General features: G+C 41.0%; 1 protein-coding gene across 3 annotated transcripts; it reads left to right on the top strand.

The window, feature by feature from the left end:
- Positions 1-1,038: 1,038 nt before the first annotated feature.
- LOC103471251 (ras-GEF domain-containing family member 1C) lies at positions 1,039-27,263 on the top strand. Of its 3 annotated transcripts, none has more exons than XM_081611366.1 (14): positions 1,039-1,403; positions 16,818-17,039; positions 17,704-17,826; positions 17,962-18,099; positions 20,187-20,408; positions 21,406-21,480; positions 22,430-22,528; positions 22,892-22,994; positions 23,234-23,313; positions 23,394-23,489; positions 23,585-23,680; positions 23,769-23,892; positions 24,878-24,950; positions 25,536-27,263. In XM_081611366.1, exons 2-14 carry the CDS (start codon positions 16,824-16,826, stop codon positions 25,558-25,560), a joined length of 1,470 nt encoding a protein of 489 aa, XP_081467492.1. In that variant the 5' UTR covers positions 1,039-1,403; positions 16,818-16,823; the 3' UTR covers positions 25,561-27,263. The 3 variants fall into 3 exon arrangements, with proteins under 3 accessions (XP_081467492.1, XP_008418349.2, XP_008418350.2); XM_008420127.3 differs by having other exon boundaries at positions 22,427-22,528; XM_008420128.3 differs by lacking the exon at positions 1,039-1,403 and adding an exon at positions 14,904-15,239 and having other exon boundaries at positions 22,427-22,528.
- Positions 27,264-27,343: the final 80 nt, after the last annotated feature.

Genomic DNA, 27,343 nt, shown 5'->3' with positions numbered 1-27,343 from the left:
GCAGAATATGGACTGGAAGCCCCGAGATCACAGTGGGGAACACCCCAAAGTGGTGGAGAATGACCGAGCTAAGATCCTGTGGGACTTCCAGATCCAGACAGACAAGATGGTAATGGCGAACCAACCGGACATTGTGGTGGTGGATAAAGAACAGAGGAAAGCCGTTGTGGTGGATGTAGCAATACCAAGTGACTACAACATCAGGAAAAAGGAGCATGAGAAATTGGAGAAATACCAGGGCCTCAGGGAGGAACTGGAAAAGACCTGGAAGGTGAAGACCACAGTGGTGCCTGTGGTCATCGGGGCCCTCGGGGCAGTCACCCCAAACTGGAGCAGTGGCTCAAACAGATCCCAGGAACAACATCAGACATCTCAGTCCAGAAATGTGCAGTTCTAGGCACAGCCAAGATACTGCGCAGAACCCTCAAGCTCCCAGGCCTCTGGTAGAGGACCCGAGCTCAGAGGATGAAACAGACCACCCGCGGAGGGTGAGAAGGGAATTTTTTTTTTTTTTTATATATATATGTAATTTAATAAATGCTCTACATTTCTACTTAGCCATTTTGTCAAAAAGTCAAATCCTATTGCAGTAGAAATTAGGTTCAGTATTTCTGAACCTATTATATTATTATTAAAAATAATAATATATTATTATTAAAAATAATACTATAATAGTACAATTACAATATTATTAATTTTAAAACATTTGCAAGGGGGTGAATACTTTTCAGAGGGACTGTATGGCGTTATAGTGACAGGATGTATGTATGGCTTCCAGGCTCAGTAGCAGCAGTATCAGAATATTGTGAAACATTTTTAGTGAGGATGTCCGAAAAAATAAATGCGGCATTACTGTCTCACTTTTCTGCATCTTCGAGGATAGCCACAGAAAAAAGAAAGCTCCTCAGTCATCCAGCTCATGAACTGGTCCTTCTGACACGTACTCAATAAAATAATTTTGGTATTTTATTTTGAAAATCTAAAGAGGAAGCCGTATAATTTCAGCAGCTTGACGCCTGTGTGAGTAGTCCTCCCTCTCCTCCGCTGTGCTTCACCCACTTGGCTTAGAGGACGTACGGGTGCACCTTACAGTCCTCCGTGTCTCCGTGGCGCAGAACGGGAGGGTCAGCTTTCCGTCAGGGACGCGCTGTGCCCGGGTTCAGAGCATCTGTCCCTGTCCGCTGATCAAATCCGTCCAGAACCAGGACCTCTTACCAGCTGTCATCTGCTGCACTTTTATCAAGCCGGCGGCGGTGCTTCTGGACTCTACTTCTCCCACTCATGCCGGCTGAATAAACTCATCGATCACCGATTAATTTGGGGATTTCTGTCACGGCAGATCTACTGATTTTTACTTTGGATACAAGTCGGATCGGGGATGGAGATCCCAGTTTAGTACTGTGGTGAGTATACTGGGAGAGCGCCAACAACTAACCATATTAGCATATTAAGATTGCGCTCACGCCCACAGCCTGTGTTGTGTATTAGTGCATGTGTTTATGAGGTGGTAACATTGTGGATGAATCGCCGTGTTTTCGCGACCGAAACTTTACTAGACACACTATGCATGAGCTCATCAGTCATTCTGCCGTAAATAATGTGGCGCGCCTTGCATCACTTTACTACCGTGGAAAAAAAAAACACGGTGAACCGTGAGTCAGCGGCGTGCAAGCCTGTTTAAAGTAGAGGATCCAGCGAGTCATCGTTCTACCTCTAATACATTTATATAAGAACAAACAGCATGACTGACCACAAAAACAATATAGCCGAAATACGCAAGTTCAACAGATGTCACATGTTATTCTGCTGGGGATTCAGGTCTGGGTTCACATTGTACAAAGCAAAATTCTCTCTTTATTTATTCTTATTTGTAAATTAAAATGTATGTAGACGGTATGGGGCTGTTTGTGCGCCCTGCTGCCAAATTATTATGAGTAAAAATACACGTAATAACACTATTGTTATTTATTTTTTTTATCTTATTGGCATTAATGTCAACCCCACCAGTCTTCAGAATTTATCATTTGCTCTAAGGTAAAAAAAAAAACAAAAACAAACTGAGGAAATACTAAAAATAATTGGCAAAATAGCACAGGTTAATTGCTTGCCTTACCAAAACAGAAAGCAGTATTGGTAATAGAAATAGTGCATTTTATCTCACTACATGAGGCACAAACTTAAAGCAAATGTTTCACTAAGTAACACACTCTCTGCACTTAAGTTGCAAAACAAGTGTACCAAAACTTTCCGATCAGATAGAGCAGAGATCTGCCAATATGGTAAAGCTTTGGTCTGAAGCTTCTGGTCTGTGGTTTATTGTATGGTACTGATCTGATAAACAAGACCTTTTTGCTGGAGCTGCATGTTTCTTATGCTCGTGTATGGCAGCATCTGGGTTAAGCTGCTTCAGTTGCACTCACTCTGACTGACCGAGGCGTTGCTGTCATTGACGGGGTGCGACTTATTCCGGTTTCAGATTGCGGGAGGTGTTAATAATTTAACACTTCCTGGGCAGATGGACTGAGCTGTGCGACCCAGGGACCACCAGTTGAGCACCACTGTTGAATGCATTGTCTCCTTCTGATACAAGAGATGCATGGTTGCTTGGTTCACACGAGAGTAAAGTTCCAACTCTGTGTTTATTTACTGGGAAATCTGCAAAGGACACACTTGCTAACAAGGGGACATGATGCACTAAGCGGGTGCTGCATGCGTCTCTGTTCTAGGAGTCGTGTGCATTCCTCCTCTGCATGCTCTACTGGAGGATCTCAGCCTTTTCACCACCCAGTGATGCAGGAGCAGCTTATAGAGCATTTATCATCTGCCTTTCACAGCTTACTGCAAAGTGAATGAAAATGAAAGCAGCTATGTCCAAAGAAGAGTCAGGTGGAAACATGTTTTTTTTTTGTTTTTTGTTTTTATCCAGATTGCTCCTAATGTTACTTCGGCTGTTGGAACTTGCAATGCACACCCACAGCCAAAGTCTCTGCACCATGTCTTCTTGCTGTTTGAGGGCCCGTTTAGAGTGTTTTGCTCGTACATAAATAACACTGAACAGAATTACATGTGATGCTTGTTTGGGATGATTAAAATGAAATCATGCGCCGCTCCTGTCGCATCATCGTCGTCTTCTGCTCTCCACTGATCAAGCAGCTCTTTGTTCGGGCTCTTCTGGGTTCACCGCTTCAGTTGACCTTGTCTGCGCTCCGACCATGAAAGCCTGCTTCCCTAAGCAGCAAGAACAGACATGAATTAAAAGAGACAGCTTGCTCCGGCGGTGCTGAAGACAGGGAGTCATGCAGGTACGAGCCACTGGAAGCAGGGGTCGGTCAGAAGTCAGCGGTAACAAGAACGCAGCAGGTACAGGCAGCAGTTGGGTCTGCAGGGGATGAGCGCGGCCCGGTGGGTGAGGGTGTGAAAGAGGGACGTTTTTTTGGAGAGTGAGGCCAATCTTTGAAGATCACTTTAGGGCAGATTAATGTGGAGGTAAACCCAGAAGCTGTTTGTCAGGTAGAGATAACAGTTTTATTGTCATCAGGGGGTTTATAGCTGTGTCTGTACGGGGAAGGAGTTTTGTGTTTGCCAAAAGAAATCTCACTGTCTGAAAGCATGATGTGTTTCAATTCAGATCTTACATTTTTTTTTTAAACTGTTTCTTTAAGAACTACAGTATTAAGTAGATATAATAACAGTATTAAAATATAATTTTTCCAGCTTGCCTTAGTAATTACTACATTTATTTCTTAAGAGTAGAAATGATGTCATACCAAGTGAGAGAGAGCAGTCACTATAGGGTTTCCCTCAGTGTATTATAAGCCTGGCGGGCCACCAGGCTTTACTTGTCCCCCCAACCAGGCTTTGCATTGTTAATTTGTCTTAGGTTTTTTTTTTATTATTGCCTTTTTTAAGACTATATAGTTGGTGTTTAAGTATTAATTTTCCAGTCTTCCAAAAATGTATAACTATCAAGTAATATTTTCAAATTTCTTGTCAATTTAAACATTTTTTAACTCAAAAACATGGTGGCCTGCTGGATGACTGCCCTAGTGCCCCGAGTACCGGGCTTAGCACGTTTTCTGCAGGAAAACCCTGACATAGCCCTACTAAAGTTTTATAACATAAAAAAATGTATAGTATTGACATCTTAAATCGGCTTTAACATCTTATACTAGTGATTAGTGAGCTAGCATTACTAAAACAGTAGTGTGTATGAGTATTTTCTAGAGTGAAGTTCTGTACCTTAATGCTGACTTTCCTAAAGCAAGTATGTTGGATGACAAAAGAGGCTGAGGGCTGGAAAGCATAAAACAGAGCAACTTTGTTTGAATAACATCCAGCCTTCCTGTTATCTTCTGAAAATCTTATTCTCTCACAGCTGGAATATAGATGAACAGAGATGTCTGTGACTGTAAAAAGCCATCTAGCAGTTTTTTGTGCTTCCTCTAAATGTATTTTTAAACACCTTATTGATATTAAAAATACCTGACACTGAGTGAGTCCTTTCCCCTCCGGAGCAGCTTGTGCATCAAAAGTGTGTTTTTAGGTCTTATCTGCTAGCTGATCTCTAATTTTATCACCATCCCAGTAACATTTGGCAAGACCGCTGATATTTTGATGCTCAAATCAAAGGACGTCCCAGTGTGTTTTGTGATGCAAGTTTAGGGAAATGGGGTGACTTTACCAAAGCAGCAACTATTTTGCTTTTGACCTTAATGTAAATATATTCAACAATCACAACAGCCATTAATGTTTAGTTGTTGTGTCATAAATTAATATTTTTATGAGGCTGGTTATCTTTAACATGGAAGTGCTAAAAAATAACTTGTCGCAGTTCAAACCTCTGGAAAAACCTGTGATTTTGCATCATTTACCTTTTCCTCGTGTATTTTTTTTTTTTTCTTTTTCGCTCTCTCACCACAACGCTTGTGAACTTGTACAAAGGTTGACAGAGTAAGAGGCCCAGCACTGTGATGGCTTGTGCCTCTGACAGGCCTTCAAATGGGCTTTGGCTCCATGACAGCTTTGCCTCTGACACAGGGACGACGGGGCTGATCTCGCCGACGGGTCGCGGCAGATGGACTTCGCGTCTGGAATCGTTCTGTCATGAGAGACGCAAAGAGAAGGAGAGCGAAAGACGGAGGGCAAACAAGGGATTCTGGGGAAACACAAAGAGAGAGGAGGGGGCGTCACAGTAGAGACACAACAGGCATCTAATTACCTCCCAATAGGAGCTTTGACTCCATGGAAACAGCCTGTGCTCTCCGGAGCTGCACTCACCTCCCTGTATGCTGTCTTATGTGCAGCTATTGGCGGTCAATCCCTATGGATTTAGAGGGGTCACCAAAGCAATTGAAGCTTATTAGATCCCTGTTGTGCTCAGTAAACCACTGCAGTAAGCATTTAGGTTACTTCAATCAGTAGAAGCTCATAGGAATGAAATTATCTAAAGATTTGTAGCATTTTTCTTAGCTCAGGTGTTCCACCATTTAATATATATATATATATATATATATATATATATATATATATATATATATAGTTTTGTTTCGTTTTTTTTTTACATTTCTCTTTATATTGCATCTTAAATGTCAGCCTGACAATAAATTGTGCAGTGAGATATGGCAGAAATTTTGAAATACTTTGACTCTTTTTTATCTTTTAATAAAAAGAGCTTTGTATTAAAAAATTATTAAATAGGTTCTTTATCTCTAGGCTGAATTCAGGCTTAATTCAAAAGTGAAATACGAGTGTTACTCTGACCTTGTTGCGTTATTTGTTGGCCATTTTCTGTTGGTTGTGCATGTGTTTTAAAAATGATCCCACTTGACCTAGATGTAATGTGATGAAATCTTTGCCAGAGATGATCAAAACTAAATGGGACTCAACTTTTAAGTCATGTATATTGCTTAGCAACGCATAAAGGCCGCGTAAGAACTGACCTCACAACCAGGTTTCTAGAAGTAAACCTGTAAACACTGACAGGTTTCTGCTCATATGTCAGACCTATTTGGAAATCTTCAAGTATTTTGTTGTAAGTGCCGTACATCATCTTGCTACTATACGTTGTTTGTAAGGGAGTGTTGGCAGCTGACATTTTTGCTGTAACTTAGGCCTTGTTCACGCAGCTGTTGTCCCACCCATCCATGTGTCCAGCCTCATTTATGAAAGCAGCTTCCATGAGTAAGACGAATCCTGCTGCAGGTCTACACAAATTGCTCAGGAGCTCACAAGTCTGTCCTGAACTTTGGAACCACCCTGGATCAACAGGATCTGAAGTGCACAGTGGTTTTCTGATTTGCCTGACCACTAATCTGGTTCACAGTTTAAACAACAAAAAAAAGAAAAGAAAAGGGATTATCATGCCATATTGTGTTGTCCACATACCAACCTAGAAGTAGTTATGTTTTTGTGAACCCTGACCACTGTTTGCATAATCGTGTTAACACTTACATGGAGCCTGCATGGAGAAGGAAGCAGGCCGGGCCACTAATTAGCATGATTCTACGCCATACATCAGCATCGACACAGTGCATAGCCCCTGGCCGCGCTGCCTGTAATGAGCTGATGGATGTAGCTTAACAGGGAAGGAGACAGCCGCGATGAAATTAGTACCGTGTGGTTATTAGATGTGCATCTGTTTCAGTCTCGCTCATTAGCTCGTGGCGGTTCGCTGTGCAGGTTTGAGTCAAGGAACAGGAATGAGATGCTGATGACTTCGTTTGGATGGACAGCTGACTTATGTTGTCATGGGCAGAGCAAGGCAAAATCACAAATACAGGTTAGTTACATTTTCCTGCAAATTTAAATATGAATAACATGTGGCTTCTAAAATCACTAGAAGCAATTATTATGCTGTTGCCACCAGGGCGCAAATCTGTACTCGGCTGTAATTATCTCTAAGCAACATGATGGACTGGCTAAACCCATTGTGTTGGAGACCTTTAGTTCATTTAAATGCACCATTTTCATCTCTAACAAACTGAGAAGATGAATTTAAATAAGTGTTTTTTCCCCACATGTGAAGGGGTTTCAGAAGCTTGTTCAGGGGTTAATACTGCTAAATTACAAAAAAAAAAAAAACTATCACAAAACTAAAGGCAGGATATAGTGGTATTTTTTTCTACATTTTATCATTTTTCAGTTGCTGCTTTGGGTGTGCATTGTAAAAAATATCCAAACCCCTTTAAATGTTCCACATTTTGTCACATTACAGTCACAAATTCAAGTGTGTCTCATTGGGATTACATGTGACTCTAGATATAAAAAAAAATCTAGAAAAACTTACGATTGTTTGTGTTTAACACCTGGGACAAACACGGCTGCATCCATTTACCTACTAAACCTGACAAGCTTCCCTTCTTCCTGAACAAAGCATCCCCACAGCATGATAGTGCCACCACCGTGTTTCAAAGTGGAGATGGTGTGTTCAGGGCGATGTTCAGATTTTTACTACTCAGTTTTGCATACATTTGCTTTAACTTCACATGTTTTGCTTTATCGTCCTGCTTATGGTAGGCAGTGTTTCGCCTGGCTTTCTTTCAAAAGGGGATTTCTTCTTGCCATTCACTCATGGAGACCAGATTTGCTGAGTTCCCAATTAATATTTCTCCCACCTGAGCTAAAGTTTTCTGCATCTCTCTCACTTAAGGTGGTCAGTTATTTGTAGGGTTGTACGTTGGCTATACTCCATTTTTTGGATGAACAGTTCCTTCTAAGATGGCAATTTTGCTTTTTAACCGACCAATACTTCAAACCTCTTCACCCCTTCATACATGACCCGTTGAGTTTGCTCCTTGATCTTCATGATGCTCTAGAAAAACTGAGTCCTTCACAGAACAGCTGGATTTATACTGAGATTTTAAAATAATGAAAATAAAATATGAAAATCATGCAGAATTTATTTTGTCAGCTGTGCGACTTATATCTGCCTTTCACTTAAACATAAAATCCAGCAAAAGAAATTCAATTCTGTGGTTGTAAGATGATAAAATGTTGAAGTATGGAAGTTTTTGCAAGGCTCTGTGATTTTATACTTTCTTACATTTGTCACATTTGCACTTAATTGTGTTTCAGACACTTTTTTTCTTTAAAGAAATCATGGAGCCATAGGGGCACCACATGAAGAAAGAAAACAGGTAATAGATGACACAACATGGGCTAAGATGCGTTTTGACTTGGCCTGCCCTTCAGTGAGCCCATACACCAACACAAACGCTTGGATGCACACAGCTGGCCATGAAAGGAATGAGGACGAACACACACGTGTAAAGATCATCTCCATGGGCAGAATTATCCAGGGAGGATTTCACTGACGGAGCTGTCGTGTGTGTGAAACAGGTGCAAAATCATGAGCGTGTCTCTGTTCGGTTAGTAAAGGGGAATTACAGGGGAACTCCAGTAAGGAGGGATGAGGGGAGGTGTGTGTGTGTATGTGTGTGTGTGTGTGGGGGTGGGTGCGTGTGTGTGTTTGTGTGTGTGTGTGCTGGTCGATTGTGATTGCTGCTTCTGTCAGGCGTGGACCTCATGGAGAATCAGAGGAATGAGTGGAATACTTCACGTGTAATTCAGTCCTGTGTGTAGCTGCTGGGTGGGCGCAACTGTGCATGCATGTGTGCGTGTGTGTGTGTGTGTGTATGTTTTTTTTTCTCCAAAACACAAAGAGCTCATTTGTTGTCTATTATCCAACAGCAGTGTACTGGCTTGGTAGTGCGCAGAGCAGACACATGCGTGGTATGTTGCGGTCGCTCTGTAGTGTCACTGTGTGGTTTAGCAGCCAGGTTGGCTCAACTCAGATGCCACGACATTCAGTCCGGACGCCACAACACATTTGGCCTCCCGTGGAGACTGTTGGACAGCCAGAAAGTTTCTCATGCCAGTAGCTCCTGCAGGGCCATCTGTACTGGACACGTTAGAAAGTAGGGTGTGAAGAGGAAGATTCAGGAGGAGGAGGAGGAATAGAGGAAGAAGGATGACAAAGAGGGATTTTCCTTTACCTTTACCTTAGTTGACACTGCCATGTGTTTCTCTCTCTCTCTCCCTCTCTCTTTTTTTTTTTTTTTTTTTTTTGCACTTCAGCTTTCAAAGAACTGAGAGAAAAATTTAGGCCAAAGTTGCATTTCCCTGTGGTACACAAAATAGTGTCAGGCCCCAAAAATACGCAAGGATCTGCTTTTGTGGAGCACGCTTCCAAAATAGCTAAAGTGGAGAAGTTGTGACGTGTTAAAGTGGGTGAAACATGTGGATCCTAAATTAGAAAGGAAGTGTTGTAAATCAGATGGCAGTGGAGGGAGCCGGGGGGGGGGGTAGTTGTACGCCGTCTGCAGTGGGAAAGACGGCTTTATCGAGTCTGACAAGGCACACGTGTAACAGTGGAGAGCCTAGACTGCAGTATCTGCGCTGCACCCAGACGTGTGCCTTCTTCTCTCGAGCGAGTTAGAGGTAGCAGCTTTCACCACATACTTGTTTGAGTACTGTCTTTTTTTCACCTCGCTTCAGCCGTGACTGCCGCCGAAACCAGGAAACAGCGACAAAAACAAAACAATGTTGCTGCAATACCCAATGCCGGATATTCGCTTTCCTCAGATGATGCGCTGCTCAGTCGTCTTTTTCTGTGAAACACTTTATTCCGAACACGTAGAAGTCAAACAGCTAGATAAAGCTGGAAAGTGAATGCATACAGATGTGTAGTTACGTAAAGAGATCAATTTCTTAAGACATAAGTAATGGACTGGTATGCAATAGTTGGGGCATGGTAACCTTGAGTAATACTGCAACGTAATGGTATTTCCAATGAATAACATGACTTAGATGCCTTTATTTAACAGGGTTAAGCAACACTTATGACTAGTACTGCAAAAACTGCAGCTAGAATAACTTTATCTCAGTTAAATTTGATTCTGATGAGCAAAAAACAGAATTAAGACTAAATAAATTAGTAGTTTTAATATAAACAGATTGACATCGTTTGCAGTTTTTCTTTTTACAGTATTGCACAAATACATCAGATTTATAATAGAGAGATAATTAGTCTACTCAATTAGAAGGTCTGCAGCTACAGCTTTAAAGTGGCGTTACTTTATAAAGGTGATGAATGGCGCTGTTTTAGTTTCCACACGACTTCTGCCTCAGTTTTTATTTTTAATTTTTTTAAGTTAGGGATCTTTCCAAACAGGAACACAAGAAGAGAGTTTAGGAGCTGTTTTATTAAATTGCTCTTACACTTTGATTTGAAGAAGGTTTATTTTTCCATTTTGATGTAAATGTGGAGAAATGAAGGTGTTTTTGAATAACATCACATGTAATTTCCACCCATTAATATAAACTGCAGATAAATGTGGGGAAATTCACAGAATCCCACTGTAATTTGACCGGGTTTGTTGCTGCAATGTTAGGTAATTATTAGCTGAATTAATTAGTGATGGCTTATGTTTAACTTTCAGCTTGAGCTGCACTGCGTTGGTCTGTGCTCTGTACTTTACCAGTGAAATTGCCAGTCACTCCAACACTGGTACCAGTCCTGTCCACCACCAGAAGATGTTAAGATGCTGAAGAGCGACTGAAAACTTTGGTCCACCTGGATACCAGTAATCCCATCGGCTGACGTGGTGAATCAATCGGAGATTTTTCATTCCATCTAACTGATGAATGCAATTCGTCTGGAAATCTGTATCCTCTTATCACCTGGTCAGGAATAAACCGTAATCTAAACTCTTAAAGAAATGAAATAAAAATGTTAGACTTTTACACCTGAAGAAAGCAATAACAGCATGCATTAAGTGTACTTTCTTTTGTTGTTTTTGTTTTAAATTTACTTAATTACTCTAAAGTTAGTCAGTTTTTTTTTTTTTTTTTAATGTAAAGGATTTTAGTAGCTATAAAAAGAGGACAAGCCTGCAGTCACTCTACATCTCCTAGTTTTAGATTTTGGATGATTTGCCCTTCAGCATCATTCAATTAGGAGTGAAATTAGAACATACCTCAAGTGATTTTTGCCACGCATGCTGCTGTCTTCGTTATGTGTGGAGGTGGCTGCACCGTAAAAACAAATCTCCTGAGGCTTTCGAGAGCCATTGAGCCACCTCTACTGTACTCCATCTGCCCTTCTTCGGCCTTTGACCCTCTAATGGAAAAGGTCAGAAGGTTTCTGGCACGAAGAGCTAATGCTGATTGTTCTCAACCATTAGCGCCTCAATAAAAGAGCCGGTTCATCATCAAGTCTCGCATCCCGACATCTACGCCTACGGTGTCATTTGTAGCCATGCTATTTATAACGTGAGGCAGGTTTTACAGAGACTAAATTTGAAGCCACTACAATGCAGAGATTAACTCAGTCAGGGCGCTGCTTGACAGCTCAAGCAGGAATGCCATTGTTTCGTCAAGACATGCCACACACACAGATCTCTAAAGTCAAGGGTGCTGACAGAACAAAGTGGGTGGATCTCTCCCCCTGCGATGGCAGTGATAACAGCTTGAACAATGACACTTACTCAGCTGTCTAGACTAAACGCAGAGACGCTTTCCATTGGCTGGCAGCTGGCGATGTCATGAGGGAATTGGAGCACTCTCGGCGAATGCTCACCTGTTCTTAGCCGCTTGTTTCTCAGCGTTTTTTCATGCATTGTTGATGCAATGTGACGGGCACAGTGGGGAGCTGAGAGCGCAGAGCGGTGTGGAAACAAGTTACATACAAAGTGCAGCTTTGTGTTTGGATGGGTTCTTGACAATGCAAGAAAAGTGGTGGGAGTACCGTGGCTGTCACTCCGAGCGCTGAGCCGAGAGTCGGCCATGGGGAAGCTGGAAATTACTCTGGGGTAAAACCGTAACTTTACTGGGAGATTTGTTTCGGCAGTGTTCGGGTTTAGGTGCATGGAGAAAAAAATAAATAAATAAAGAAGGTAGTTTTAGTAATCAGTGAGCCAGAAATTTGAATCAAACAATTTGTGATTAAGCAGGTCCTCAAAAAGCTGAATTTCCTTTTCATCAAATGCATTTTTTGACTATAAAAGCATCAAGCAAGAGCACATAGTTTAATACACTCTCCTGAGTTTAGTAGAAATCAGATATTGGTTACTGAATTATTCTTTGCTGCATAAAAATAAATATCAGAATAATCTTTTAATTTCTTTTCCTTTTCTGTTGCATTCAAAATGACTTATCATTATCAGATTATGTTTTTTTTTTCCTTGAATGTATATCAGTTCTTGGAAAGAAAATTAGAATCGGTCTCATTTTTAGCTGGCTGTTCAGACCTTCAAGAACCTTTATCAGCCAGAAAAAAACCTGATCTTCACTTCTCTAACACTTGGTCCCTGCTGAGTTTTTACATGTGCATTTTTATTTCCTCCATTATGTATTCTGCAAGCTGGGACGACTCAGATCCGAAGAAACAATTTGCAAATACTTCCCCAAGGAAGAAAAAATATTTAGATATCTGAAGCTCTTCACAGCTCAGTCATTATAACTGTTAGGGTCAGAGCAGTACAAGCAGAAAAAAGTGGGGATTTAAAAGTGTTTCTAAATATTTTTTGCGAGACTTTTACACGGTTTCTTTTGAACACTCAAGATGTCATAATGTATGATGTCACGCTGGGCGAGAAAACAAAATACCTCATACCAAATGTCAGTCACGGTGGTGAGGAAATGATGAATTTGGCTAATTTTGCAGTCGCTTAGATGTAACAGGAATTTTTAACAAATTACGAGGCACGCATCAAGAAACGTATTGCAAACATGACAAGATTTTTTTTTAGAAAAATCTTTAAAATGCATCAAAGTTTTTCAGCAGCTTAGTTGTACGAGGAATTTTTTTCTCACCGTTTTTGTCATGTCATATGGCAAATGATACAACAGCACAAACACTGGTCATGGCGCGAGTACCGTTCGTCAAACAGGAAAAACGGCATGGTAGCGTCTGAGAAGATATGGACTGTTTGAAATAATCTTAAAAGGAATATTTATGTTCAAAACATTGAAAAAAAAAAGTCCCAAGCCAACACTGAAGGTGAAACTGTGAAGTCAGAGTTGGCAATTTGAGGAACAAACTTCCTCCATCTTCTTCCTCTGCCACCACTTGTTGAATGTTTTAATATGCAAAACCTTCTACTGATTAAAATGAGAACTGCAGTGGCATGGAAATGTTTATCTAAGATGCAGAAGGCATCTTTTAAGCACTGTTATGGATTTGGCTTATCTTTACTCAATCTGGACTCATCAGTGATTGTAAAATTCAAAATTCTGACATGTACCAGGTAAAACATCACAATTACGGCAGCAAATCTGCACCTGAATGAATAAATGAGACAAGAATCAAGGTGTTTCAGGCCTCCCTGTTTATCCTGTTCTCTGCTGTGTGAACCATGAAATCATTAGGGTTCAGTCCTAACGAAGCAGACAGACAAGGTCACAAACTGATGACTGGTTTATTTACACGCTCGGCGATGAGCTGAGTTATGCTCACATCCTGCAGGCTGGCTGACGGAGCTGTGATGAAATCGTAAATCAGAGCCTGAAAACTGCTGGGGGAGGTGTGGAAAGCTGAGGAATACAAAATCGGCTGCAGATTATTGCAAGAAAGAGAGTAAATGATTGACGGCGTGCTCGCGTAGAATCAAGCTCAAAGAACACGCGTCGAAACAATTAGACGCAAAGCAGCGTGGATGTTTGCGCGAAATACCTCAAATGAATATCACAGAGACAATCAGAGGCGAGCAGACGTTTCTGCCGTCAGTCCTCATGAGGAAGGTTCTTTTAGTTCCCATAAATTATTCCTTTTATTCTGCTGTTGTCAAAGAGTGAAGGCTGGATTTGATCATGTCTGGGGATTTTTGATGGTGATGTTTTGCTACGGATGCATGTTGTAATCCCAACCAGGGGACGGTTGCTGCAAGGACACCCCAGGCTCGGCAGTTTGGGAAAATTTAGTTGAGAAAAAAAAAAGGGTTGAACTGTTATGAGAGGAGAGCAGCTTCTCTGCAGCACTAATAAGCAAATTTAAGAGCTGCTTTGGGGGGTTTCTACTGACTCTTCGCAAATGGACAGATTAAACCTACATCACTGGGATTTTCCCACTGAAATAATAAATAACGCCTCGACTAAACTGATTTAGTTTATTCGAGTTACCGGGGAAGTTTTCTGGTGTAGCTCTGTATTTTTCTTTGCCAGAAAATGGAGCAGACAGACGCGGTGTCTGCCCTCTGTGACCACAGACGTTACGAGACATATAGGTATAATGTCAACAGTAGCTATAAGTGGAAAGGAAGACCACAATAACGGCGTACATGAAGACTGGCTTCCCATCCCCCAGCCCTTTGTCTGCCTGTCTGTGTGTATTTGTGTCTAGGTGTGCAAAAGTGCATGAATAAGTGCTAAAAGGTAGGGGGGCTCAACAGAGAGCTGAATCCCCAATGAAAATTTGAGACATGAGCTTTTTTTTTTTCCTTTCAGCATGGGACTGTGTTTGACCTCTCGCCCCTGGAGCCCACAGCGCCTGGGGTCAAAGGACAGGAGCGTAAAATCAAAATAGCAAACCCGGAATATAACAAAATTGTTCTACATTTTTTTCAAAACTTTAATGTACATTTTGGTTTGTTATAGTTTAGTAAAGCTCCACCTTGCAAAAACATTTGCAACCAGAAACTTAAATTTATTTTGTCTGGATTTTATTTATTTATTTTTATTTTTTGCAACAGAAAGCCTCAGTAGTACAAAACCGGAACATGGGTGAAAAGTGATAAATGATTTTCAAACGCTTGTAGAGACAGAAATGGTGCAGTTGCAGCTGAAAGTTCTGCATGTCTTTTGAATCGGCTCTGGCCGTTGTCTTGTCTACAAACAGCAGGAAGGAGATATCGTGATTACTTTTGAAATCAGTATTACCAAAGTTTGCATCATCAACACTGGTGGTTTACCGGCCGTCTGCTGTCGCATGGATATAGAACTGTTTTGTTTTTAGGCGCTCTGGTTACTTAACAGAATGAAACCAACTCTAAAGATGCAGGTGGACGTCATCGGTTTCCACCTATGATAGACGAGGGACACCGATTCTTTTGCACGTCTTTTTTTTTTGGAAACTTTCCTGTTCAAAGCTCTGAGTGAAGGAAGTTTCTCCTGTTTGTGAGATGAAAGTGCTAAAGACTCCACTCTGAGGATAACGGTGCTCTCTGGTTTGGCAGCTTGTGCGCAGTGAGCAAAGCTTTTTGATTTCGTGAAGACAAAGAAGTACAGGGCAGCGTTGGGGCCGTGTAAGTGCTCGCAGGGTAAAGCGGTCTCCACAGCGACTCGGTGACCCATTTTCATTCTCCCCTGTCTCTTTGGGGGTTTGGGGTTTGAGAATATCTGCTGTGGAGATTAACACTGAATAGGAAAATGCTCAAGTTTTATCAGTAAAAATAAAGACCGATACAGAACCGAGCAGATCAACTAGAGAGGAGGAAAGTAGAATGATGACTTAACCTCATCATCAGACATGATTTATAAACATTTTATGTGCATGCAAACATAAATAAAGTTCAAATATATCCTCTTATTAATTAGTGACTCATCGACCCGGCTTCTGATTGATGCATGTGTTGCAGCTCCTTTAAAAGAGGTTTCAGTTTTCAGTCCAGTAAGATCCCCATAAAACCATCAAAGCTTATGTCCCATCCTTTAACTGTAATTTCTCTACTCAAAAAAGTGCATCAAAGTGCATGATCTTGGTTGATGTGGTTGTAGAAAGAAAACAGATTTCTTAGTTTTGATGCATTTATTTTATATGTGGGAAATCAGTGATTATTTGACCAGTTTAAGCATTTCAGCCATTTTACTCTGTATCAGGTTTAGGGCATTAAGGGCAGAGAACGTCTATCCATTGAGCTAAACTTGATATTTACATGCAGAGATTGAATACATGTCATTAAAAAAAAAAGTTAACCAAATATTACATCCAACTAGTTCTTTCGAGTGGTGCTATTATTCCTTTGGTTGTTGTTATGACGACCGCAAATTGATTTATTGTGCTGCTACATTTCTTTAATTTCTTTATTCTTATTTTTTATATATATATCTTTGATGCTTTTTTAAAATAATTTTTATCCTTTTAATTCAAGTGTTGCTCTTTTTTCTGTTATATTAAGCTTCAGAACATTTTTCTAAATACATTTATTATTTTTTAAACAAAAAAATATAATTAGAAAAATTTAATTTATATTATTTCTGACAGAAGAAGTACATAGTAGTGTTAGTTACTGTTGTACTTTATTAACAGCAAAGTATGTTGTGCTGTATTTTGTAAAATTTGAATTGAATTCTTTAGCCTTTCTAGCATGGATTCTGTCAAATCCGTGCTTCTTCTTTCTCCACTGTAATACAGAAAGAAGAAGCAGCCAGCCGCCTTCGACAAACACCACGGAATAACATTGTGCAAATAGTTATGGGAATTCAGTGCAACATAGATGTCAGTATTTTATTCAGGTGAACAAAAATTATTCTAGCAATTTTGGTAGCTGTTTGCTCCTATGAATAAAATCTCACAGGGCTACAAAAAAGCAGAGGAGACCTAATCAGGATGCTGAGCTGAGTGGCTCATCATTTATTCTTTGCTATTCCGTGAATCGGAGTTTATCTTCAGTCCGACTCACTTCCCTTTTTCGGACACCAGATTTACTGTAGATAATGGGAATGTCCACAAATCTAACAGCACAATGTTTTAGTTAGCATCTGTTGTTATTACTAGGAAAGTACATGTGGAGACGGGCCTGCATTTACATGAAACGTATTTCCTTTATTCCTCTTCCTCATTCTGCTCCACTCACAGTGTGTTTTCTGTGTTTGTGTTGTAGTCAGGAATGCCCCAAACTGTGTGCTCAGGCACCATGTTTACCACTTCCAGTGGTTTCAGCCCCCACCTGGCCTGCGCTGAGCCTGGGGAGGAGGAAGAGGACGGGGCCCCTCAGGAGGGCCCGGGGCCAGCAGCCTGTCTGGCTGACGGGCCTCCCATCACCTCTGCTTCCCTGGAGACGCTGATCCAGAACCTGGTGCCCACTGCAGACTATTACCCCGAGGTAAACCGAATTACAAGAATAGTCTTATTGAATTAAATGACGTCTTGCTAATCCCCAGAAGAGCGTCAAATGGTTGAAAGGCTAAATATTGAGAAAGTGAGATGACTAAGGTTTAGGAAAAGTGAGAAACGCGGAGAGGCCAAAAAATGATTACATAATACTGCATTGAGAAATGAACTCTGTTTGAACTCTTTTGGTTGATGCCATAGACCAGAATTACTCCAGACTTAATTCATTGAAGTTTATGGTTTTAATGTGCTAAATTGTGAAAATGTTGTCCCGAAACAGTAATTCAGCAACACAAAGCTCTGTGCTCTAAATTCCTAATATGTCTTTTAACTTTGTTTGGCAGAGTTCCCCATGACAGAAAACTTTTTCGTCTTTTTTTCCCAGTTCGTTGACGACCCTGCATCCATGCGTCTCCGTGCCAGCTTGATTAAAACCCTCTCTGTGATCAGCTTTCAGATAAAAATCTCCCCGAAACACTGAAAGACTGGAAGTGCGGCCTGAGAGAGTCGTTTCAGTTTTCAGTCTCAGTGACAGGCGTGCTAATTTGATTATTAGCCCCGAGTCCCTGCTTAGTTTAATTACAGCCAGCAGGGCTTCTTTTATAGATGCTGTTGTGGGAGCGTCTCGCTTAATGTCTTCCCGTCTCTTTTCACAGAAAGCCTATGTGTTTACCTTCTTGCTGAGCGCCCGTCTGTTCATTCCTCCCTCGGAGCTGCTCTCCAGGGTGTGTGAGCTGTGTATCAAGCAGCAGCAGCTGGACCAGAGCCCGCTCGATACGGTCAGCGCCATACCACACGTTTTTACACACTCCTGTTTGTGCACGACGCAGCTGAAGAGCAGGGAATCTAAAGAGCAGTCGTTTTTTTGTTTTGTTTTGTTTTTTTTCACATTTTTATTTGCTTACCGACGACAGGTTAAGGTACGCAAGTTTGGTCCCAAGATCCTGCAGCTGCTGACAGAATGGACAGAAACGTTCCCATCAGACTTCAGGGACGAGAAGATGGTCGGTCACCTCAAAGACATCATCCGCAGGATAGCTCCATGTGATGAGGTACGCTAGCGTCATCTTTCTACGGAGATGTTGTAGCAATTTAAAATTGACATTTTTACTTATGGCTGCAAGGAGAAATATTGTATTCTTTCAGCAAGAAGGTCCTGGGTTTGACCCTGGGGTCTTTTTGGATGCTGATCGCATGTTCTCCTCCTTGTGCATGCATGGGTTCTCTCTGGGTACTCTGGCTTCCTCCCAGTCCAAAAACATAGCTGTTGCGGTGATTGGTCTCTCTAAATTGCTCTTAAATATGAGTGTGTGCATGATTGTGTTGCCCCTTGACGGACTGGCAGTCTGTCCAGCGTGTCCTCTGAAGATGGGCACCTCCCCCCGTGACCTCGCATGGATAAGTAGCTGTAGATGATGGATGAATCGATAGATTTTTCCTTATTATGGGATTTTATTTAGCTGTATTGGGGGCGGGGGGAGGAGCTGGATACAAATGCACACAACACTTCTTGAAATCTGTGAATATCATGAATTAATTTTCTACATAATTATACTCTACCCTGTGTTGGTCTATCACATAAAATCCTTGTAAAATACTCTGAGCCTTGGAGCTGAAATGAGACCAAATATGAAAACGTTCATTGGCTCTGAATACGGCAAGGCTCTATGTATCGAGGACAGACAAAAAAAAGACTTGATGCCATTATGTCTGTTTTTTTTCCTCATAATCCTCTTTCATCTTACATCCAGACCAAAAACTCCTGCTGTCACAGTTTAACTGAATTTCTGTTTTCGGTGAGCAGGGGGACTGATCCCCAGTTGAGTTTGGCACATTGAAGACTGACAGAGTCAGTGTTTAGCGTTTGGAGCCTGAAAAAAAAGTCAAAAAGTTGAATATTGAATCACGCTCTCCAGAAGACTTCACCCTGAGGGTAGATGTCCTCAGGGAACTGTCGCTGACACACTGGGACTTTTTATTTTTGCTTCCCTGCATGTCAAAAAATGTCACAATTTAGAGGGAACTTTTGGCTTCAAGAGGAACACCCATCATCCATATTCGACAAATTTGGAGTGAGGAGGAGTTGTCGTACAAACAGATGTAGTAGAATTAATGAAGAGGAAGATTTCTTATCCTCCCTGACAGAAAAAGTCAGAGTCAGTGTCAGCTGAGGAGCCCAGCTGTTGTACAATGTTAACACTGCAGGAGAGCAGAGCTGAGGGAGGAAGGAAGGAGTGGCTGTGAGGGAGAACAGAGGGAGGGAGATGGGTGGAGAAATGGGATGCAGAGCCACAGAGGGGAAAGAGAGAAGAAAAAAGGTGAAGGAGGAGAGTGATGAAGTCTGAGCAGAGGAAGAGGAGGAGGAGGAAGAGGAGGAGGGAGGCTGGGCAGGTGATGATGAATGCGCTGCTATTCGCAGCTGGCTGTCCTCAGCATTGGTGTGTGCATGCATGTGGGAGCTGTGGCTCTGGGTCATTTGTGAGACAGACTGACCTAATGGCCTCTGCGTGGAGCCATCTGCAAGGAGGGGCTCCGAGATTCAACACGCCGAGCAAATCACTGAAACGGTGAAACAACGAGTAACATTTTAGCTTTGTCGTTCTTGAGCTTCTCTTCCGGTTTATTTCATGTTTTCTGTGTATTTTATTCCTTTGCTAAATTAGCGTGTACTTTTATATCTTTATTCCTCGAAACTACAGTGTCTTGCAAAAGTATTTGTGCTACTTTAACTGTCTCACATTTTGTTACAATAAAATCTCAAACTTCTACGGATGTTATGCGAGAGATCAACGCAAAGTTGTGCTTAATTTTAAAGCGGCAGAGACATAAACACGAGACTTTCACGACAAGCTCGGCATAGAGAGCATTAATCAGATCCATGAAAACATCAGGTGGGAAATATGTTGACCGAATAAACTGAGCTTTTTGTTTTGAAGTGAGAAAACGCTTAAGAGCTATGATTTTTATTTGAACACGCCACGCTGTTTCAGAGTCCTCGCTACGTGGCCCTCTAGTCATTCTGATTCACGCCTATCACTGTCCTACAAGACCATTAATAAATTATTCATCAAAGACGTTATTGATGGCTTCCTCGCTCATCTGCCCGTCTGCCTGCCCTCCCTGATCCTCTCCTCTCCAGGCGTACTGGAAAACCCTGAACCAGATGCTGCAGAAGCTGAGCCAGAGGCTGGCCCTGATGAGCCAGGGGGAAGAGAGCATCGTCAAAGTCTCCCTCAACGCCTCCTCCATCTCCGACAAGCTCGTGGCTTTCAAGACCAAGCCCCCACCCATCCAGAAGGACATGCTCTCCATCTGCAACGACCCCTACACGCTGGCACAGCAGCTCACCCACGTGGAGCTGGTGAGTCCTGAGGGAGGCCGAGCGGTACGGAGGGGTCAGACAGAGGTCGGTAACGAGGAGAGTGGATGCTCGGGAGCGTGAGGGCTCTAAGGGTGATGAAGCATTAGCCCGTTTCGGGGTCCTTAGCTTTGGACAAGAATCGTTTAAAAGGAAAGGGACTAGGAGGCATGGCGAAAAAAAAAAAGAAAAGAAAAAAGGTTTATAGGAACCACGTGTAATAAAATATATATAACAATATATCATAGAAATAAAAACTGCAGCGTCCATTAACACGTTTAGCTGCACTTCCGTAGTGGATTTTTTATTTTTTATTTTTTCAGCATGCCTGAGTAAGCCTGCACCCTTGTCTGAGCAGTGACATCACCCCAGAAGTCAGCAAAATGCCCGGGGCTGCGAACAAAGGGGATAAAACCACTGCAGATATATATGACCTGACAGCTTCACACTCTGACACACACACACACACACACACGCACACACACATACACACACACACACACACACAGATAAAGAAGAGAGGCAGAGACAGACAAGTAGGCGTGCACAGCTCACACGTTCTGGATTTTATGATGTCTTATGAGGATTTAAACGTTATGCTGGTACTAACAACCGGTCGTCGCGTTCCTTATCAGATCTGAATTTGATCTCGAGGCGTGATGGGTCTGTTGAGTCATTTCGAGTTGCACATGACTGCGAGTTTGCCCACTATCTTTTAATAGAAGTGGATATTGTCCCTAGTGTCACTCGTTGAAAATATGATAGCAGTGAGTCACATCAGTGAGTCATTACTTCCTTCTATTGATTCGCCTCCATTACTGAAATGAAAGACTTATTAATCAGATGGCTCCAGCCCTATGTGCCTGTGCCTAGTTTTACACTCCGTGTTGTTGTGGCTTTAATGGATTTAAGCATTTTGTGTGGATTTTTTTTTTGTAATAAATAAATACAATTAGAAAAACTGATGAAAATCCATAAAACATGACTGTCTGTTTTGCAGGAGCATTTAAGCCATATTGGTCCGGAGGAGTTTGTCCAAGCCTTTGTTCAGAAAGATCCTCTGGATGGAACACAGGTAAGCTTTTGGGATGTGTATTTATAAATATGTTTATATATGTGTGTGAATAAAGACAAACATTTTTTTTTACAATATACTGCATTTCTTTTACCATGAATGTCATTCCAAAAAGTGATTTGCTCTTATATTTTTGGAAAAAAAACACGCAGAGCTATAATTTGGATTCCCAAACGTGCACATAAAAGTAAGCCATGATTGCTAAAACTTGTCTGTGCAAACCAGAGTATTCACTGATTAAAAGCAGATTATTTGCTGATTAGTGATTAACCATAATTTTAGACACTCACACTGTTACACTGACTTAGAAAAATATTATTTTTTTCCCCAAGACATTGAAAAGAGGCAATTTTAGGTGTCAGATTTATAAAAGTTAAATGTATCTTGAACTGGACGAATGATTTTTCTGAGTTTGACTGAGGAATATATGTAACTGAACCTTCATTATCAGTAATGCGAAATATGCATACTTGAATCTAATCCCATTAGTCCAAGGATGAGTAACATCATCAACACTGAAATGTTATTTTGATCTTAAATTAGTCTCTAAATGAACTCCTTGAACGAATAAGACAACACAAAAACTGTATTGATAGTGCAGTACACTCAAATTTATATATGTATGTCAACCTTCAGTGAATGTTGCATGAAACAGCAAACAAACATGAAGCTGTTCTTCTATCTAATGTTGGACTTTTTGATGTAACCATGGAGATTTCTTTTCCCTTTATTATCTCTTGAACTCCTGTTTCTCCTTGCTGATCCTGTGCTGGTTATTTTCCATTGCTCTCCACCAGTCCTGTCATGTGTACTCGCCGCTCGCAGTCTTTGCCATTTACACTCTCAGAGGGGGTCAGCCTGTACATAGGAAGCTAATTAGTGTTGGTGCAAATCACTGTAGTGGCTCACATCTTGTCTGCGTGTGTGTGTGTGTGTGTGTCAACAGCAGCCATCTTTCAGTGAGCAGAAGAAGAAAACCTTCAACCTTGAGGCCTACGTCAGATGGTTCAACAGACTGTGTTACCTGGTAGCAACAGAAATCTGCATGGTGAGGGAGAATGATGACGATCGCCTCTAGAGTTTAGAAAAAAAATACCACTTAATGTTATACTGTTATGATGAGGAGCATTTTTTCCATGAATTTAATCCGTTATATTATATGAATATAATGTCAGAATACTCATATGTTTATCCTAAAAATTGTAATTTGCTCAATTTTTCTCAATTTTCTCGAATATTTAAAACGCCGAACCAATGGATGTTTTACGGAGCATTTCTGCCCCCTTGTGGATAATTTGCATAACCGCATAAGCACAATGTCTTGTGTCGGAAAGACACAAGACATTGTGTCTTTCAAGCAAAGTTGAGAACATTTAAAGGAAAGCAAATGTATTTTGTGAACTTCTTTCAGCCAGCCAAGAAGAAGCAGAGAGCCACAGTGATTGAGTTCTTCATCGATGTGGCCAGAGAGTGTTTCAACATTGGCAACTTTAACTCCCTAATGGCGATCATCTGTGAGTTCCTGGTTTTACAGTTCATTCAGTACTGTGGAAAGGTTTTAGCTTGGCCTGTAAACAAAACAAAAAGAATGCTTGTCCCTCAAAACTGTCTTCCACAACCTCACTTTGGCAGCAGAGATTGGCTAAGCTAACGACACAGCTATTTGTTTCAGGATGAATTCTCACTTAGGTGTGATTTCTATTTTTTTTCTTTTGTTTGCTCACTTAGATAGTAAAATGTATTTTCTCTGCAGCTGGCATGAACATGACTCCTGTGTCACGACTGAAGAAGACTTGGAGCAAAACCAAAACCGCCAAATTTTTTATTCTTGAGGTAAACCCAGATCCTTTCACAGACTTCTTGAGATAAGCGGGTTCTACCTTCAAGCTGACTGTTTTGTTTGGCTTTTGCAGCATCAGATGGATCCCACAGGAAACTTTTATAACTACAGGACCGCCCTGAGGGGAGCTGCCCATCGCTCCCACACTGCCAACAGCAACAGAGAAAGGGTGAGGCATCAGCATGACTGCTGATATTCAGGAAGTGTACGTTGGTCATGAATTAATCGTAATATAAACTGTGTTCCTGTCTTCGTCCTCCTCAGATTGTGATTCCCTTCTTCAGCCTGCTGATTAAAGACATCTACTTCCTGAATGAAGGCTGCGCTAACCGAATGCCCAACGGCCACGTCAACTTCGAGGTGAGCTTTTTTCCCCCACCCGACCTTTTTTTTCATTCAATTTCTTCCACGTGACTCAATATTTCCGTCTGACTGGTTTGCCGTTTAGAAATTTGTGGAGTTGGCTCGACAAGTTGGAGAGTTCATGACGTGGAAACAGGTGGAGTGTCCGTTCGAGGAGGACCGCGCCATCCTGCACTACCTCCACACCGCTCCCATCTTCAGCGAGGACGGTGAGAAACATTTCGGTTACGCAAGCGGACAGTGCTATTTTCTCACGCTCTCTTTTAAACGTGAGAATAAAAGAGAAATTTGATATTATGATGTTCCTTCAGTCAGCGATTAAAACTCTGAGACCAGGATCATTTCTTGACTGACATTTATTTGTTACTATTGTAACATCCCAGACCTATTGTTCTATTGTTAACACTTTTTTGGAAGGGGTGCGCATAAGACTGATATGACACTATCATAAACATGAAGGAGGAATCATGATGATAGTTTACAACTGTTGTCATGAAGTGTCATTTGGTAAATACTGACACTTTAATGCAAAGTTTCATTGAAATATGTATTTAGAAAAACATTAAAATTGTAAACTTTGCATTAAAAGTGCAATTATTTACTGAATAATGCAAAGTTTACAATTTCATTTGACTTAAATGCAACTTTTAGTGCAACTTTGTATTAAAACTACCATTATTTACTGAATGACACTTCATGACACCCAGTTGTAAACTATTGTCATGAAGCCTCCTTCATGTTTATAACAGGTGTTATGTGAAGTTTATGACACTGTCATATCAGTCTTATGCACACCCCTTCAAATAAAATGTTACTGTTCTGTTAAATGGCTGCCAACACTTTTATCGAGTAAAAAAATAATAAAAATGTATGTTGTGTCTTTCTTCTTGAACTAAAGCATAGACAAATTAACAAAATCTAGTGCTAAAAAATACAAGAAGCAGAAAGTTTAATTGATCTGCTCGCAATTAAACTTTTTTAATTGTAAGCAAATATTTTTTACGTCAACAAATATTAAACATGGTGTAATTTGTATTTCAGAGCTAAAAGCAAAGATTAACACGCTAACTCTGAACATTAAAATGTTCTTTAAGACTGCAGCTTGCAAGCTGAGTTACTTGGCTGCATACAGTTTGTTTTTTTTAACTGAATAATGCTCTAAATACATATCTTTCTCTACTTGCCCTTCCCCAGGACTCTACCTTGCATCATATGAAAGTGAAAGTCCCGAGAACCAGGTGGAGAAGGACAGGTGGAAAGCACTCAGGTGGGAAGCTGCTTAAACAAACCTACATGTTGCTTTTCTTGTCCTACTGACAGCCCAGCTCAATGTTACCACCTATGATCCACACTAACCCAGCCTGAGTCACAAACAGTTCACACAACGTTAGGTAACTGGGTGTTTAGAGCCTCGCGCAGGAGCACATGAACATATGACAACAGAGACGGCTGGAATCAAACCTACAACTTTATCATTGCGGAACAGCTACTTTTCTCAGTGAGCTGCAGCCGAGAAGGGTTAGGAAGTCTTTGGATGTGTCCCTCGTTCAACACACGATTCAAATGACTGCTAATATATGTGGCAACTAGAATAACCGGCAGGCAAAACGTTTTAGTAATTTTGCACAAAAAAATTAGCAAAGAGGGTAAATTAAAGAGTAATTTCTCTCAGATGCAAGTTAGCATTGCACCAGAGGCTTAATGACATGCAGATGACTTACGGTAAAGCACAAATTATTCTTACCCCAAGCAGATTTAGGTTTAAAGTAATAAAATTTATATGTACTAGCATGGTAAGCCCCAACAAAGGAAAATTCTTAAAAGGTTTCATAATCTTCTTTTGTCTCCTCAGGTCGAATGTTCTGGCAAAGACATGAGGCGGGGTGGGATCTACCCCTCCCACCACCAGACGAGGAGATGTGTGTGTTCTCTTTGCACTAAACTGGACTGTGAAGGAACCTGAAGCTGGTACTTTGGTGTTTTAATACAAAGAAACTGCATCAAGAGCAAAAAAAAAAAAAAGAAAAAAGAAACAGAACAAACATGATGAACAGGATTCATCGAGAAGAAAAAAAAATTATATGTTCAGAAAGGAAAAAAAGTGAAACGTTAAGCTACGAAAACTGGAATAAACTTTCTCCTTTTGGATACTAGCTAGAAGCTCTGGTGCGTCGGAGAGGGACACGGCGTCTCCTTCCTCCTTCCCTTTATGTGTGTTTACTCTGTGGAGAAGTTTACTACTGTAGATACTACGATTACAGGGAAAACCACTTCATAGTAATTCCTACTGATGCCGTCTCGTGTACCTTCCTCTGCTCTCACTTTCTTTCTCCATTTCCTCCCTTTATTCGAAGCTTGTTTAAGTATTTAACTTTTATCTGTAAAGTACTGTAACAAAACGGAGAGTGATGTAATGGGCGCTGGCTAGCCCTTTTTTACACTTAAAAATCCCGGCTGAGGCGAAAACGAAAAGACGTCATGGCTGTGCCTGCGGAAAGCTGTGTTTCATGTGTTCGCGTCTGTTGCCTGGAATGACTGGAGACCATGTTTCATCCTGTTATTTATTTATTTTTTTGTTTTAGGGAACAAACGGGGTGGGGAGGATGAGCCTTTTTAAAGTGTTTACTCTTTTTAAATGTTATCGTGCCATTAATATCCTCAGAAACCTACTGTAATAGTGTACCTGCAGAAGTTATAGGTCAGCTGTAGAGGCCGTGTACAGATGATAATAGTTCGGCCCTCATCTTTCTGCTCCTCAGGAAGTTCTCTCTGACTGATGTTCAGTTGTCTCGTATATTTATTGGAGGCCTCTGTGCTGACATATGTAAAGTTTTTATTGTGACTTTTCCTTTGCAGAACATGAAGTCCGACGGCATGCTAAGTCAGGTGTTTTCACAGGGGGCATTAGTGTTAAAAAAAAAAAAAAGTACATTACAGTGAAAATGCGCTGTTGCGATAAAGAGAAGGATAATGTATCTGTTCCATATGAGTCACTGCTTATTATGACAATTTATTTGACTTTAAGTGTTTTTATTATTATTATTATTATTATTATTATTATTATTATTATTATTATTATTGTTTGTGAAATTGTGAATTTTGCTGTGAGGAAAGGAGTGGGTGCACTGTAATTATCGGCTTGATTTAGTTTGTTATTGATTGATGTCAGTGTTTTCCCTGAAAAGCACCTTTACCATGTCTATAACAAACTGGTTTAGCTCCTCCCAACTTATTTCTCATCTAATAACCTTTCCCTGTAGCCTTTTGCCCCAATGAGCTTGTAGAAAGACAAGGGTGTGATGTCAAACCTGCCATCCATGGTAATTTAAATAAATCATTTGCCTGTGCTGTTGAACATGTATTAAATGACAATCACCTGCAGTACCTGCCATCAGTTTTAATCTTTACAAGTGTTATCGGACTGCCAACTCCATCAGGTTTTATTTGTCGCATAAATACTGTATGTGAGCGGTCAGGAGTTGTCCTTCGTGGTGCAGGGACACCTTTGGGTTTGACATCAGTGCAGAATTTATGACCGGTTCCTAAAAAGCCTTTAATAAAAGTAAACAAATGCCTACTCTTCCCTGTGTCATGTGGTCTGATTAAGATTTAGATAGTTTATTCGAGCTAAAACATACACACACACACTCACTCAAAATA

The sequence above is a fragment of the Poecilia reticulata genome, chromosome 10, assembly GCF_904066995.2.
Source record: "Poecilia reticulata chromosome 10, P_reticulata-male-v2, whole genome shotgun sequence".
In the NCBI taxonomy this organism is placed as follows: domain Eukaryota; kingdom Metazoa; phylum Chordata; class Actinopteri; order Cyprinodontiformes; family Poeciliidae; genus Poecilia; species Poecilia reticulata.
This window is presented reverse-complemented; position numbering and strand designations above follow the sequence as displayed.

Excerpts from the sequence above, each read along its gene's own strand:
- LOC103471251 (XM_008420127.3), top strand. The coding sequence starts at position 16,824 with ATGCCCCAAACTGTGTGCTCAGGCACCATGTTTACCACTTCCAGTGGT. Across the intron at positions 22,529-22,891 it reads TAGCAACAGAAATCTGCATG|CCAGCCAAGAAGAAGCAGAG; the intron begins GTGAGGGAGAAT and ends AACTTCTTTCAG. Across the intron at positions 22,995-23,233 it reads CTCCCTAATGGCGATCATCT|CTGGCATGAACATGACTCCT; the intron begins GTGAGTTCCTGG and ends TTTTCTCTGCAG.